This window comes from Lethenteron reissneri, chromosome 26 (genome assembly GCF_015708825.2).
Source record: "Lethenteron reissneri isolate LAM-NWPU_2019-01 chromosome 26, ASM1570882v1, whole genome shotgun sequence".
In the NCBI taxonomy this organism is placed as follows: domain Eukaryota; kingdom Metazoa; phylum Chordata; class Hyperoartia; order Petromyzontiformes; family Petromyzontidae; genus Lethenteron; species Lethenteron reissneri.
The window spans coordinates 14,429,323-14,443,339 of NC_083804.1; the positions used below are offsets into that span (position 1 = coordinate 14,429,323).

The following is a 14,017-nucleotide window of genomic DNA, read 5'->3' on the forward strand; positions in this document are numbered from 1 at the left end:
GGGTGGGGGTTGGAGGGGGTTGGAGTGGGGGTTGGGTGGGGGTTGGGGTGGGGGTTGGAGTGGGGTTGGGTGGGGGTTGGGGTGGGGGTGGGGTGGGGTTTGGAGTGGGGGTTGGGTGGGGGTTGGGGTGGGGGTTGGGGTGGGGGTTGGAGTGGGGGTTGGGGTGGGGGTTGGAGTGGGGGTTGGGGTGGGGGTGGGGTGGGGGTTGGGGTGGGGGTTGGGGGGGGTTGGGGGGTTGGGGTGGGGGTTGGGGGTGGGGGTTGGGTGGGGGTGGAGGGGGGTTGGGTGGGGTTGGGGTGGGGGTTGGGGGGGGGTGGTGGGGGTTGGCGTGGGGGTTGGGTGGGGGGTGGGGGGGGGTTGGAGTGGGGGTTGGGGTGGGTGGGTGGGGTGGGGGGTTGGATGTGGGGGTTGGGTGGGGTTTGGGGTGGGGTTGGGGGGGGGTTGGAGTAGGAGGTTGGGGTGGGGGTTGGAGGGGGGTGGGGTGGGGGTTGGGGCTGGGGGTTGGGGTGGGGGTTGGAGTGTGGGTTGGAGTGGGGGTTGGGGTGGGGGTTGGGGTGGGGGTGGGGGGGGGGTTGGGTGGTGGGTTTGGGTTGGGGGATTGGGGGCGGCGAGTTGGAGTAGGGGTGGGAGGTGGGGGTTGGAGTGGGGGTTGGGGTGGGGCGGTTAGGGTGGGGTTGGGTGGGGGTTCGGGTGGGGGTTGGAGTGGGGTTTTGGGTGAGGTGGGTGGGGTGGGGGGGTGTAGTGGGGGATTGGAAGTGGGGGTTGGGGTGGGGGTTGGGCGTTGGGGGTGGGGTGGGGGTTCGGGGTGGGGGTTGGAGTGGGGGCGTTGGGGTGGGGGTTGGGGTGGGGGTGGCGTGAGGGTTGGGCGTGGGGGTTGGGGGTTGGCGTGGGGGTTGGGTGGGGGTTGGGGTGGGGTGGAGTGGGGGTTGGATTGTGGGGGTTGGGGTGGGGGTTGGCGTGGGGTTGGCGTGGGGGGGTGGGGGTGGGGGGTTGGGGTGGGGGTTGGGGTGGGGTTGGGGTGGAGGTTGGGGTGGGGGTGTGGGCTGGGGGTTGGCTGTGGGGGTTGGCGTGGGGGTTGGGTGGGGGTGGAGGGAGGGGTTGGCGTGGGGGTTGGGGTGGGGGGTTGGGCGTGGGGGTTTGGAGTGGGGGTTGGAGTGTGGGGGTTGGGCGTGGGGGTTGGAGTGGGAGTCTTGGGGTGGGGTTGGGGTGGGAGTTGGGGTTGGGGTTGGGTGGGGGTCAGGGGGTGGGGTGGGGGTTGGCGTGGGGGTTGGGGTGGGGGTTGGGGTGGGGGTTGGGTGGGGGTTGGAGTGGGGGTTGGGAGTGGCGGGTTGGGGTGGGGGTTGGCGTGGGGTTTGGAGTGGGGGGTTGGAGTGGGGGTTGGGGTGGGGGTTGGCGGTGGGGGTTGGAGTGGGGGTTGGGGGTTGGGGTGGGGGTTGGGGTGGGGGTGGAGTGGGGGTTGGGGTGGGGGTTGGCGTGGGGTTTGGAGTGGGGGTTGGAGTGGGGGTTGGGGTGGGGGTTGGGGGAGGGTTGGGGTGGGGGTTGGGGTGGGGGTTGGGGTGGGGGTTTGGAGTGGGGGTTGGGGTGGGGGTTGGGGTGGGGGTTGGGGTGGGGTTTGGTGGCGTGGGGGTTGGGTGGGGGTTGGGGTGGGGGTTGGGCGTGGGGGTTGGAGTGGGGGTTGGGGTGGGGGTTGGGGTGGGGGTTGGGGTGGGGGTTGGCGTGGGGGTTGGGTGGGGTGGGTGGGGTTGGGGTGGGGGTTGGGGTGGGGGTTGGCGTGGGGGTTGGAGTGGGTGTGGGTGGGGTGGAGTGGGGGTTGGGTGGGGGTTGGAGTGGGGGTTGGGTGGGGGTTGGCGTGGTTGGGGGTGGGTGTGGGGGTTGGCGTGGGGGTTGGAGTGGAGGTGGGGGTGGGGTTTGGGTGTGGGGTTGGGGTGGGGGTTGGGGTGGGGGTTGGCGTGGGGGTTGGGGAGGGGAGGGGTTGGGGTGGGGTGTGGTGGGGGTTGGAGTGGGGGTTGGGCGTGGGGTTTGGAGTGGGGGTGGAGTGGGTTTGGAGTGGGGGTGGAGGGGGGTTGAGTGGGGGTTGCAGTGAGGGGTTGGCGTATGGGTGTTGGGGGTTTGGCTGTGGGGGTGGCGTGGGGGTTGGGGGGGGGGTTTGAAGTGGGGTGGGGGTTGGTAGGGTGGGGGTTGGCGTGGGGGGTTGGGGGGGGGTTGAACGGGGGGTGGGGGTTGGGGTGGGTTGGGGTGGGGGTTGGGTTGCGGGGGTGACGTTGGGGTTGGGGTTGGGGTGGGGTTGGCGTGGGGGTGGGGTTGGGGTGGAGTGGGGTTGGGTGGGGGTTGGCGGTGGGGGGGTGGGGTGGCGTGGAATTTTCTTTGGGGGTGGGGTTGGTCCGCGTGGGGGTTGGCGTGGGGGTTGGACGTGCCGCGGCGTTTGGTGGGGGTTGGCTAGCCGTGGTGGGTTGGGGTGGGGGGTTGTGTGGGGGTTGGGGTGGGCGAGGTGGGGGTGGTGGGGGGTTGGGGTGGGGGTTGGACGTGGGGGTTGGCGTGGGGGTTGGGGTGGGGGTTGAGTGGGGGTTGGGGTGGGGGTTGGAGTGGGGGTGGGGTGGGGGTTGGGTGGGGGTTGGGGTGGGGGGGTTGGCGTCGTGGGGGGTTGGGGTGGGGGTTGGGGTGGGGGTTGGGGTGGGGGTTGGCGTGGGGTTGGCGTGGGGGTTGGGCGCTGGGGGTTGGGGTGGGGGTTGGGGTGGGGGTGGCGTGGGGTTGGCGTGGGGGTTGGGGTGGGGGTTGGGGTGGGGGTTGGCGTGGGGGTTGGCGTGGGGTTTGGCGTGGGGTTTGGCGTGGGGGTTGCCACCAGGGGGTGCCGCGGTGTGGCGTAATCATTGTCCACAAAAACGTCGCCCATTCTTGTATCCGCGCGTTTCTTTTATTTTTATGCCGCCGAGTGATTATTGTTGTTGTTGTTGTTGTTTGTAGTGGTGCACCGCTGCCACCGCGGTTGCAGCATCGACAATAAAAGTAACCGGAAAAGTATACATTAATACATTATTTAGTGATGCTGCTGCTGCTTTGGCAGCGTTGCACGAGGCAGAGTTAACAAAGGAAACAGCCACGAAGTGCCAATTTAAATAAAAAGAACTGCTTCGTCCCAGAAGCATTTTGACATTTCAAATCGTAGCGGCTCCGCAAATGGTAGCACGGCGTGCAGTCTCCAAACTGTCATGATCAATGGGACTTTTTTTCAGTTTTTGCCAGTGTCAAAGTATGAGGAATGAAGGATAGCTTTTACCCTTTCTGGCAATGCTCAAACACCAAATTGGAACTCTTTGCAAGGAATCGAGTCTGCATTCAACACACGTACTTGTGGCAAAAACATGCAAAAAAAACGTGATTTGCGTGAGGGCCGAGGAATTCTTGAACCCAGGGTCATAAAAAAGAACACATATCTGATTCTCCTGATGAGTTTCTTTTTACATCAAACGAAAGGTGGAGACCCTCACGAATGGAAACAAGAAACGATTTGAATTTTACCAGGTAAGGCCCCCACTGAGCTATGTACCTTATTTTTTAGAAGCGACCTGGCTACCAAAAATGATAGTCCACACGAAGTGGCTTATCGCGTGGACATGTACAGCGGCAAAATACTCTAAACGCGTGACGTTGATCCTCAATGGGGGGGAAACCGAAGGACCCGGAGAAAAATCCACGCGACCACGGGGAGAGAGAGACACGCAAACTCCAACTATACAGCAGGCGTCAAGGTCGGGGTCGAACCCACGACCTCCTGCATATCAGGCGAGGTAGTTAACATCTCGCCACCGCAGCGCCCCAATAAGCTTCACTACGCGTCTCTAATGGGAACAAGCAGAGCTTCACTTTGTATCTGGATCTGTTCGGGTGCTGAGCTCCAGAAAATATTCCAACCCTCCCCCCATCCACCCCCAACCTCATCGCTGTTGAGAGGTGGACACCCTGGTCGCGTCTCCTTGTATCGCGTCTGGTCGTGTCGTGTCTCTTCGCGTCTCGCCGTGCCTCATCATGTCTGACCGTGTCACGTGTCTCGCCGTGCCTCATCATGTCTGGCCGTGTCTCGTGTCTCGTCGTGTCCTGACGTGTCACGTCTCGTCATGTCTGCGTCGCGTCGCGCTGCGTCTGACCATGTCCCATCTAACCGTGTCACATCTAACCGTGTCGCATCTGACCGTGTCACGTCTCGTGTCACATCTGACCGTGTCACGTCTCGTGTCACATCTAACCGTGTCGCGTCTAACCGTGTCACATCTGACCGTGTCACGTCTAACCGTGTCCCATCTAACCGTGTCGCGTCTAACCGTGTCACATCTAACCGTGTCACATCTAACCGTGTCCCGTCTAACTGTGTCGCATCTAACCGTGTCACATCTAACCGTGTCACATCTAACCGTGTCACGTCTCGTGTCACATCTAACCGTGTCGCGTCTAACCGTGTCACATCTGACCGTGCCGCGTCTGACCGTGTCCCGTCTAACCGTGCCGCGTCTCGCGCCGCGTACCGCCAGCGGGCTGCTGCTGCTGCTGCCCTCCGTGCGAGAGGTTGGCCAGGGGCAGCACGTAGACGTCGTGCGTGGACGGAGACGAGGGCAGCAGCTCGGAGGCGGGGGGGCTGAAGCCCGCGGCCTCCTCGTCCTCCACGTCCGTGTTCTCAAACTCCTGCGCAAGGTGGACGCGCACGCACACGCACGAAGGCAAAGATCACCCACCCAACCACACCGTGTAGCCTTCGCAGACCGTTGGGGCAAGTGCTATCGATGGGAATCTTTTTTTTCGGCAGTATTAAAATGATAACAAAAATGTTTCTACTAGTATAATGAGCCGAGAATGTCTGTGTGTAACGCGCGTGACGTCACTTCACGTCGACCAGCCCCCCTCATGAATAATCATGAGCGGGTGACGTCACTCCACATGAAGGTGGAGCGGAAACGAAAATTTGTTTACGCAAATTATTTTCTGACCTTTCTTCATGGAAAGTAAAGCTTATAAAGAAATCAACGCAGCAACTAATATAACGATCCAAAGAAGGATGTGTGTGTGTGTCCCGCGCGTGACGTCACTCTACATGCGCCCCCCCCCTCATTATTATTCACGTGTGCCTGGATTTGTTGACGAACGCAGAAGAATGTCGAGCGGCTATAATATAATTATTTACGCAAATTCGCTTTCGATTTCACGTATCTTTACAGAAAGCGAAGGCGATAAATGATTCGACGCCGAATCACGGTGCGTTTGGTGCCTTCATTGATTTCTTCGGCACGTCCGACAAAATGTAAGTCGACTTTACGCTTCCAAACTATGCTACAATAAACATTCACTATTGAAGAACCTCCTGGTTCCACCAGCTCACAGGAGATTATTGTGTCCGTCCGTCCGTCGTGCATGCAAAAATGGGTGGGGTGGGGCTGGGTGGAGAGGGGAGGGTGGGGTGGGGAGAGAGGGGCTGGGTGGGGAGGGGCTGGGTGGGGAGGGGAGGGTGGGGAGGGGCTGGGTGGGGAGGGTGGTGGCTGGGTGAGGAAGGGAGGGTGGGGAGGGGCTGGGCTGGGTGGGGAGGGTGGGAGGTGGGATGGGTGGGTCTGGGAGGGGAGGGGCTGGTCACCCCGTGGTGCCCTTATAAAACTCAACGTTTAACCTACTCACGCCGGCTTGTGCCCGCCCTCACAGTCTGACATATTTGCGGAATACACCACGCCGCCGTTGACCCTGGCCATTGACCGAGCAACCAAACCTTCCTACCAGCTCTCTCCGCAGGAATGTGTTCATTGCTACTTTGCACACGTTTTTTTAAATGTAATTGTAACACTTCGTTGAGCTAAAAAAAAAATCTCAGTCGCCTCAACTTTGCCCGATTGAGTCACTCTCAATCCTTTCAGAATTGAAATTATATTTCGTGCGCATTTTATTTCCTCTCTCGCAGTGCAATTCACCTCCTTACGTAGCCTCATTCAGATTTATATTCGATCATTGTTCGAGTCAGACTGCCTTTGTTACATTTACAAATGTACTGCGTATATATATTTAAACTCGCGTGCTTAAATGTACTTCACGTAACCCAGATCTCCGTTGCACACGAGAGGCAATTGCTGTTTGACGCGTCTCAATGGGTCCACGTCGTTGTTGTGCTGCGATAAATGTCCACGCCATAAACTTTCACTTCGTTGAGCTATCATGTGTGGCCAGGTCGCTTCTGAAAAAACAAACTAATAGCTCAGTGGGTCTTACTTGGTAAAAACAACTAAAAATTGTTTAGTTTTATTTGTATATTTTTTTTAAATTGATTTATTTACATATTCTTTGGGTCTTTCGGTAAAGCCACGTAGATGGGTTCAAAGAAAATAACAAAAAACTAAAACGACGACGCTTCGATCGCAACACAAGCGGTCGTCTTCAGGAAAAGGGGGGTTAGCTTCTAAAGGCAAACTGTTTGTAAGGGTTTTGAAATGGGCGTAGCCCAAATGTCAGCAGCCAATGACAATACAGTGTCATTGGCTGCTGACAAGTTAATGGGAAATTATCTTGTTAATGGGAGATCACAAAGCCGCAACTGAGGGGTCGGCACGCGAAGTGGCTGTGTTGGTGTGAATCCTGTGAAAGCGCAAGTTTGAAATGGGCGTAGAGCACAACTAACATTGGATTGGTGGTTGGATGGGAACATCACTGCCAGTTATGATTTAAACTGGTCGATAACGTCCTTCCGATGATTGCTCAGTTTGTACCCATCTTCTCGGTTGAAATTGTGTCTGTGTCGAAATATATGGATGGCTTCATGAACGAATCTTTGTTGATAGCCAGTGGGCTTGCAAAGTACCTTCATCGTAGAGAAATCAATTTCGTGTGAGCCCACCCCATTAAAACAATGATCAGCCACGGCCGAGGTATTGGTCCTACCGTGTTTCAGATTTGCCTTGTGTTCACGAACACGGTCCGAGACATGTCGCTTAGTTTCCCCAATGTCACTACTGCCGTAGGCACAGCTTAGTTTTGTAGACGCCGGGGTATTGTATGTCAGGGATCACATCCTTCACAGATAGGATCAGATCACGAATTTTATGTATTGTGTTGAATCGAACCTGGATCTTCTGTTTGCTCATGATTTTGGAAATATTTTTAATGACCCCTGCTATGTATGGCAAGGTGATGGTTTTGATTCGGTCCTCAGATGGTTCTTTCCCAACGGTTGGGGTGATAGCTTTACGGACTATGTAGTCTGAATATTCATTCATCTTGAAAGTTTGGTGTATGTGTTCCAGTTCACTGGTGATGACAGTCGGAAATACATCGAGCTCTATGGTTTAGAGCTTTGATGAGGGAATTCTTCTGGGATGAATGGTGGTGGGAGTCAAGTTTTAGATATGCATCCGTATGGGTGGCTTTCCTGTAAACAGTGTCCCATTGAGCCATATGGTCTCTTTTCGATTAGAACATCCAAGAAAGGTAGCTTGCCATCCTTTTCCACCTCCATTGTGAATTTGATGGCTGGGTGTGTGGAATTGATGTGGTTGAAGAATTGGTTCAGAGCTGGTCGGCCATGTGGCCAGATGACGAACGTGTCATCTACGTACCTTTCTTTTTCTTTGCACTCCGATCGCGTTTTTCTATTTCTTGTTGTAACGTTCTGACTCGCCCCTACAGGACATCTGGGAAAAAGAGCTTTACAGCTCTTCGGATTTCTCCAATATAAATAAATATTCTGATTCCCATTCGAAATAAAGGCAATCCCGCGTGTTATCGGTTGACCCCATGTACTTCCCACTGTGCCCTTGGCACAATTGGCACGAAGACAAAGACCCCCCCTATAGCCTTAACACACTGTTGGAGCAAGTGCTGTTAGCGAACACCTATAAATGCTTAACACGTAGGCTTTCGCAACCAATATTATTCATAATCATCGGGCGAAGTGCCCGATGATGCTGGATGCAATTACCGGCGAAACGTCGTACTCAAAACATTGTAAATGTTGTGGTTTCACGCTTCAACACACCGGTGGGCTAAAACAGTTAACTATTTGTCTTTTGTCCACGTGGCTGATTGGCCGTGTCGAGTGGTGGAGGGTTACGACACATTTATAAATAACGCGATCTAACCCAAAAACGTTGATTATGAACCTAGGAATGCCTTCACGGCACACGAGGAGATGGGTAGCCAGCACCATGCTGACCGCCTTTGTCTCCACAGTGCCGATGTTTACACACCGCACCAGGTACTCATTTGAGGCTGCGTCGACATAGGGGAGGCCCAGGACCGGTTCAGGTAATCGTCACTGGTGTTGGCCGTGAGCGGGAATCGAACTCGGGTGATGAAGTTCCTAGCGCAACGCGCTAAACTAGGCAGCACCACTCGGGAAAGGTTTAGATTCTGGCCGTGAGCGGGACTTGACCTTGGGTCGCCGGGTTCGTAGCGCAGCGTGCAACATCGCCACACCGCCGTGGCGCCTTCATCCAGCCACGGACTGACCGTGGCTGATGACGACCTGGACCGCTGACACCCCCCTCTCCACCCCATGACTTCGACGTTTTACCCCTCATCCCTGTGACCCCGTCGTGACCCCTGCGTGACCCCTGATGTGGCACGGCATGACCCCAACGTGACCCCTGACATGACCCCTGGCGTGACCCCAACGTGACCCCTGACATGACCCCTGACGTGACCCCTGGCGTGACCCCGACGCGACTCCGACTTGACCCCTTCATAACCCCGGCATCACTTCTGTGTGACCTCAACGTGACCCTGGCGTAACCCCTCACGTGACCCCCTCCGACGTGATCCCCCCCAACGTGACCCCTGGCATGACCCCTGGCATGACCCCAACGTGACCCCTGACATGACCCCTGGTATGACCCCGACGTGACTCCGACTTGACCCCTTCATAACCCCGGCGTCACTTCTGCGTGATCTCAACGTGACCCTGGCGTAACCCCTCACGTGACCTCCCCCGCCGACGTGACCCCCCCCCGACGTGACCCCGCCGACGGCGCCCCCACCTTGAAGCGCACTCCCGAGCGGTGGCAGCAGGAGCAGGCGAGCACGAGGACGAGGAAGACGACGATGCCCGAGCAGGAGAGGACGGTGACGAGGAGGGAGGACGAGGAGGGCGACACCGTCGACCCCAGCACTGCCACGTCTGCCCGGCAGGGGTCGTCACGGGGGGGGGGGGGGGAGGGGTGACGGGGGTCAAGGGTTAACGCGACTTGCAACGTTGGTTCATCGCCCGTGCGCTATCGATAGTTCGACGTTGTAATGTATTTATTACTGATATTTTTGCGCATTTTTTTCCTATTTTGCACTCCGATTTTGTTTTGTGTGCGCGTATTGCTGGCTTGTGTAACTTGCTGACCCGCCCATGTTGGTCATCTGTGATTAAAAAAGAAAACAACTTCACAGCTCATCGGGGATTCCTCCTGCAGTCGAAATAAAGAGTCTGATTCTGAAGTGGTCAGCCGGTTGAGGGGCAGTTTTCAAAACTTTCAGGAAAATGTTATGTCCAGGATGTTGAACTTCTTTCGCACAACCGTACGTAGCCAACCGCACTAATCGGAGGTGCCGGTGGGGGGGGGGGGGGAGGTCAACAAACTAAACACACACAAAGCAGCTTTAAAGAAATGAGTTTGTCAATCTACAGGATTTAAAAGTGCATAGCTACAATGGCTTCCGAATATCGGACGGAAGAGCGTTCCAGACGGCCGCTGATAACTAACATGAGGCCATCGATGGACCATGCACTAGACTCTCCACTCTAGTCTAGCGTCTCTCTCCACTCTAGTCTAGCTGCTCTAGACTCTCCACTCTAGTCTAGCTGCACTAGACTCTCCACTCTAGTCTAGCGTCTCTCTCCACTCTAGTCTAGCTGCTCTAGACTCTCCACTCTAGTCTAGCTGCACTAGACTCTCCACTCTAGTCTAGCTGCTCTAGACTCTCCACTCTAGTCTAGCTACTCTAGACTCTCCACTCTAGTCTAGCTGCTCTAGACCCTCCACTCTAGTCTAGCTGCTCTAGACTCTCCACTCTAGTCTAGCTGCTCTAGACCCTCCACTCTAGTCTAGCTACTCTAGACTCTCCACTCTAGTCTAGCTGCTCTAGACTCTCCACTCTAGTCTAGCTGCTCTAGACTCTCCACTCTAGTCTAGCTGCTCTAGACTCTCCACTCTAGTCTAGCTGCTCTAGACCCTCCACTCTAGTCTAGCTGCACTAGACTCTCCACTCTAGTCTAGCGTCTCTCTCCACTCTAGTCTAGCTGCACTAGACTCTCCACTCTAGTCTAGCGTCTCTCTCCACTCTAGTCTAGCTACTCTAGACTCTCCACTCTAGTCTAGCTGCTCTAGACCCTCCACTCTAGTCTAGCTGCTCTAGACTCTCCACTCTAGTCTAGCTGCTCTAGACCCTCCACTCTAGTCTAGCTACTCTAGACTCTCCACTCTAGTCTAGCTGCTCTAGACTCTCCACTCTAGTCTAGCTGCTCTAGACTCTCCACTCTAGTCTAGCTGCTCTAGACCCTCCACTCTAGTCTAGCTGCTCTAGACTCTCCACTCTAGTCTAGCTGCTCTAGACCCTCCACTCTAGTCTAGCTACTCTAGACTCTCCACTCTAGTCTAGCTGCTCTAGACTCTCCACTCTAGTCTAGCTACTCTAGACTCTCCACTCTAGTCTAGCTGCTCTAGACCCTCCACTCTAGTCTAGCTACTCTAGACTCTCCACTCTAGTCTAGCTGCTCTAGACCCTCCACTCTAGTCTAGCTGCTCTAGACTCTCCACTCTAGTCTAGCTGCTCTAGACCCTCCACTCTAGTCTAGCTACTCTAGACTCTCCACTCTAGTCTAGCTGCTCTAGACTCTCCACTCTAGTCTAGCTGCTCTAGACCCTCCACTCTAGTCTAGCTGCACTAGACTCTCCACTCTAGTCTAGCGTCTCTCTCCACTCTAGTCTAGCTGCACTAGACTCTCCACTCTAGTCTAGCGTCTCTCTCCACTCTAGTCTAGCTGCTCTAGACCCTCCACTCTAGTCTAGCTACTCTAGACTCTCCACTCTAGTCTAGCTGCTCTAGACTCTCCACTCTAGTCTAGCTGCTCTAGACTCTCCACTCTAGTCTAGCTGCTCTAGACTCTCCACTCTAGTCTAGCTGCTCTAGACTCTCCACTCTAGTCTAGCTGCACTAGACTCTCCACTCTAGTCTAGCGTCTCTCTCCACTCTAGTCTAGCTGCTCTAGACTCTCCACTCTAGTCTAGCTGCACTAGACTCTCCACTCTAGTCTAGCTGCTCTAGACTCTCCACTCTAGTCTAGCTACTCTAGACTCTCCACTCTAGTCTAGCTGCTCTAGACCCTCCACTCTAGTCTAGCTACTCTAGACTCTCCACTCTAGTCTAGCTGCTCTAGACTCTCCACTCTAGTCTAGCTGCTCTAGACTCTCCACTCTAGTCTAGCTGCTCTAGACCCTCCACTCTAGTCTAGCTGCTCTAGACTCTCCACTCTAGTCTAGCTGCTCTAGACCCTCCACTCTAGTCTAGCTACTCTAGACTCTCCACTCTAGTCTAGCTGCTCTAGACTCTCCACTCTAGTCCTAGCTACTCTAGACTCTCCACTCTAGTCTAGCTGCTCTAGACCCTCCACTCTAGTCTAGCTGCTCTAGACTCTCCACTCTAGTCTAGCTGCTCTAGACCCTCCACTCTAGTCTAGCTACTCTAGACTCTCCACTCTAGTCTAGCTGCTCTAGACTCTCCACTCTAGTCTAGCTGCTCTAGACTCTCCACTCTAGTCTAGCTGCTCTAGACTCTCCACTCTAGTCTAGCTGCTCTAGACCCTCCACTCTAGTCTAGCTGCTCTAGACTCTCCACTCTAGTCTAGCTACTCTAGACTCTCCACTCTAATCTAGCCGCTCTAGACTCTCCACTCTAGTCTAGCTGCACTAGACTCTCCACTCTAGTCTAGCTGCTCTAGACTCTCCACTCTAGTCTAGCTGCTCTAGACTCTCCACTCTAGTCCAGCTGCTCTCTCCACTCTAGTCTAGCTGATCTAGACTCTCCACTCTAGTCTAGCTGCTCTAGACTCTCCACTCTAGTCTAGCTGCTCTAGACCCTCCACTCTAGTCTAGCTGCTCTAGACTCTCCACTCTAGTCTAGCTGCACTAGACTCTCACTCTAGTCTAGCTGCTCTAGACTCTCCACTCTAGTCTAGCTGCCTCTAGACTCTCCACTCTAGTCTAGCTGCTCTAGACTCTCCACTCTAGTCTAGCTGCTCTAGACCCTCCACTCTAGTCTAGCTGCTCTAGACTCTCCACTCTAGTCTAGCTGCTCTAGACTCTCCACTCTAGTCTAGCTGCTCTAGACTCTCCACTCTAGTCTAGCTGCTCTAGACTCTCCACTCTAGTCTAGCTGCCTCTAGACTCTCCACTCTAGTCTAGCTGCTCTAGACCTCTCCACTCTAGTCTAGCTGCTCTAGACTCTCCACTCTAGTCTAGCGCTCTAGACTCTCCACTCTAGTCTAGCTGCTCTAGACTCTCCACTCTAGTCTAGCTGCTCTAGACTCTCCAACTTAGTCTAGCTGCTCTAGACTCTCCCACTCTAGTCTAGCCGCTCTAGACTCTCCACTCTAGTCTAGCCGCTCTAGACTCTCCACTCTAGTCTATGCTGCTCTAGACTCTTCCACTCTAGTCTAGCTGCTCTAGACTCTCCACTCTAGTCTAGCCTGCTCTAGACTCTCTCCACTCTAGTCTAGCTGCACTAGACTCTCCACTCTAGTCTAGCGCTAGACTTCCACTCTAGTCTAGCCTGCCTCCACTCTAGTCCTAGCTGCTCTAGACTCTCCACTCTAGTCTAGCTGCTCTAGACTCTCCACTTAGTCTCGCTGCTCTAGACCTCCACTCTAGTCTAGCCGCTCTAGACTCTCCACTCTAGTCTAGCCGCTCTAGACCTCTCCACTCTAGTCTAGCTGCTCTAGACTCTCCACTCTAGTCTAGCTGCTCTAGACTCTCCACTCTAGTCTAGCTGCTCTAGACTCTCCACTCCTAGTCTAGCTGCACTAGACTCTCACTCTAGTCTAGCTGCTCTAACCTCTCACTCTCCACTCTAGTCTAGCTGCACTAGACCTCCCACTCTATCTAGCTGCTCTAGACTCTCCACTCTAGTCTCAGCTGCTCTAGACTCTCCACTCTAGTCTAGCCGCTCTAGACTCGCCACTCTAGTCTGGCTGCTCTAGACTCTCCACTCTAGTCTGCTGCTCTAGACTCTCCACTCTAGTCTAGCGGCTACTAGACCTCCACTCTAGTCTAGCGGCTCTAGACTCTCCACTCTAGTCTAGCTGCACTAGACTCTCCACTCTAGGTCTAGCTGCTCTAGACCTATCCACTCTAGTCTAGCTGCCTAGACTCTCCACTCTAGTCTAGCCGCTCTAGACTCTCCACTCTAGTCTAGCTGCTCTAGACTCTCCACTCTAGTCTAGCTAGCTCTAGACCTCCACTCTAGTCTAGCTGCTCTAGACTCTCCACTCTTGTTTAGCCGCTCTAGACTCTCCACTCTAGTCTAGCTGCACTAGACTCTCCACTCTAGTCTAGCTGCTCTAGACTCTCCACTCTAGTCTAGCTGCACTAGACTCTCCACTCTAGTCTAGCCGCTCTAGACTCTCCACTCTAGTCTAGCTGCTCTAGACTCTCCACTCTAGTCTAGCCGCTCTAGACTCTCCACTCTAGTCTAGCTGCTCTAGACTCTCCACTCTAGTCTAGCCGCTCTAGACTCTCTACTCTAGTCTAGCTGCACTAGACTCTCCACTCTAGTCTAGCTGCTCTAGACTTTCCACTCTAGTCTAGCTGCACTAGACTCTCCACTCTAGTCTAGCTGCTCTAGACTTTCCACTCTAGTCTAGCTGCTCTACACTCTCCAATCTAGTCTAGCTGCTCTACACTCTCCACTCTAGTCTAGCCGCTCTAGACTCTCCACTCTAGTCTAGCTGCTCTAGACTCTCCACTCTAGTCTAGCTGCTCTACACTCTCCACTCTAGTCTAGCCGCTCTAGACTC

The 14,017-nt window shown here is 55.0% G+C and overlaps 1 protein-coding gene across 1 annotated transcript in view; it reads right to left on the reverse strand.

The window, feature by feature from the left end:
• Positions 1–14,017, reverse strand: part of LOC133347960 (serine/threonine-protein kinase LMTK1-like) — a 70,581-nt gene that overhangs the window by 53,938 nt on the left and 2,626 nt on the right. The window contains exons 2-3 of the mRNA XM_061560725.1: positions 8,997–9,136; positions 4,518–4,674 (exon numbers count right to left, since the gene is read on the reverse strand). Of these exons, the coding sequence (XP_061416709.1) occupies positions 4,518–4,674; positions 8,997–9,136 (297 nt within the window). The remainder of the gene's footprint in view (positions 1–4,517; positions 4,675–8,996; positions 9,137–14,017) is intronic.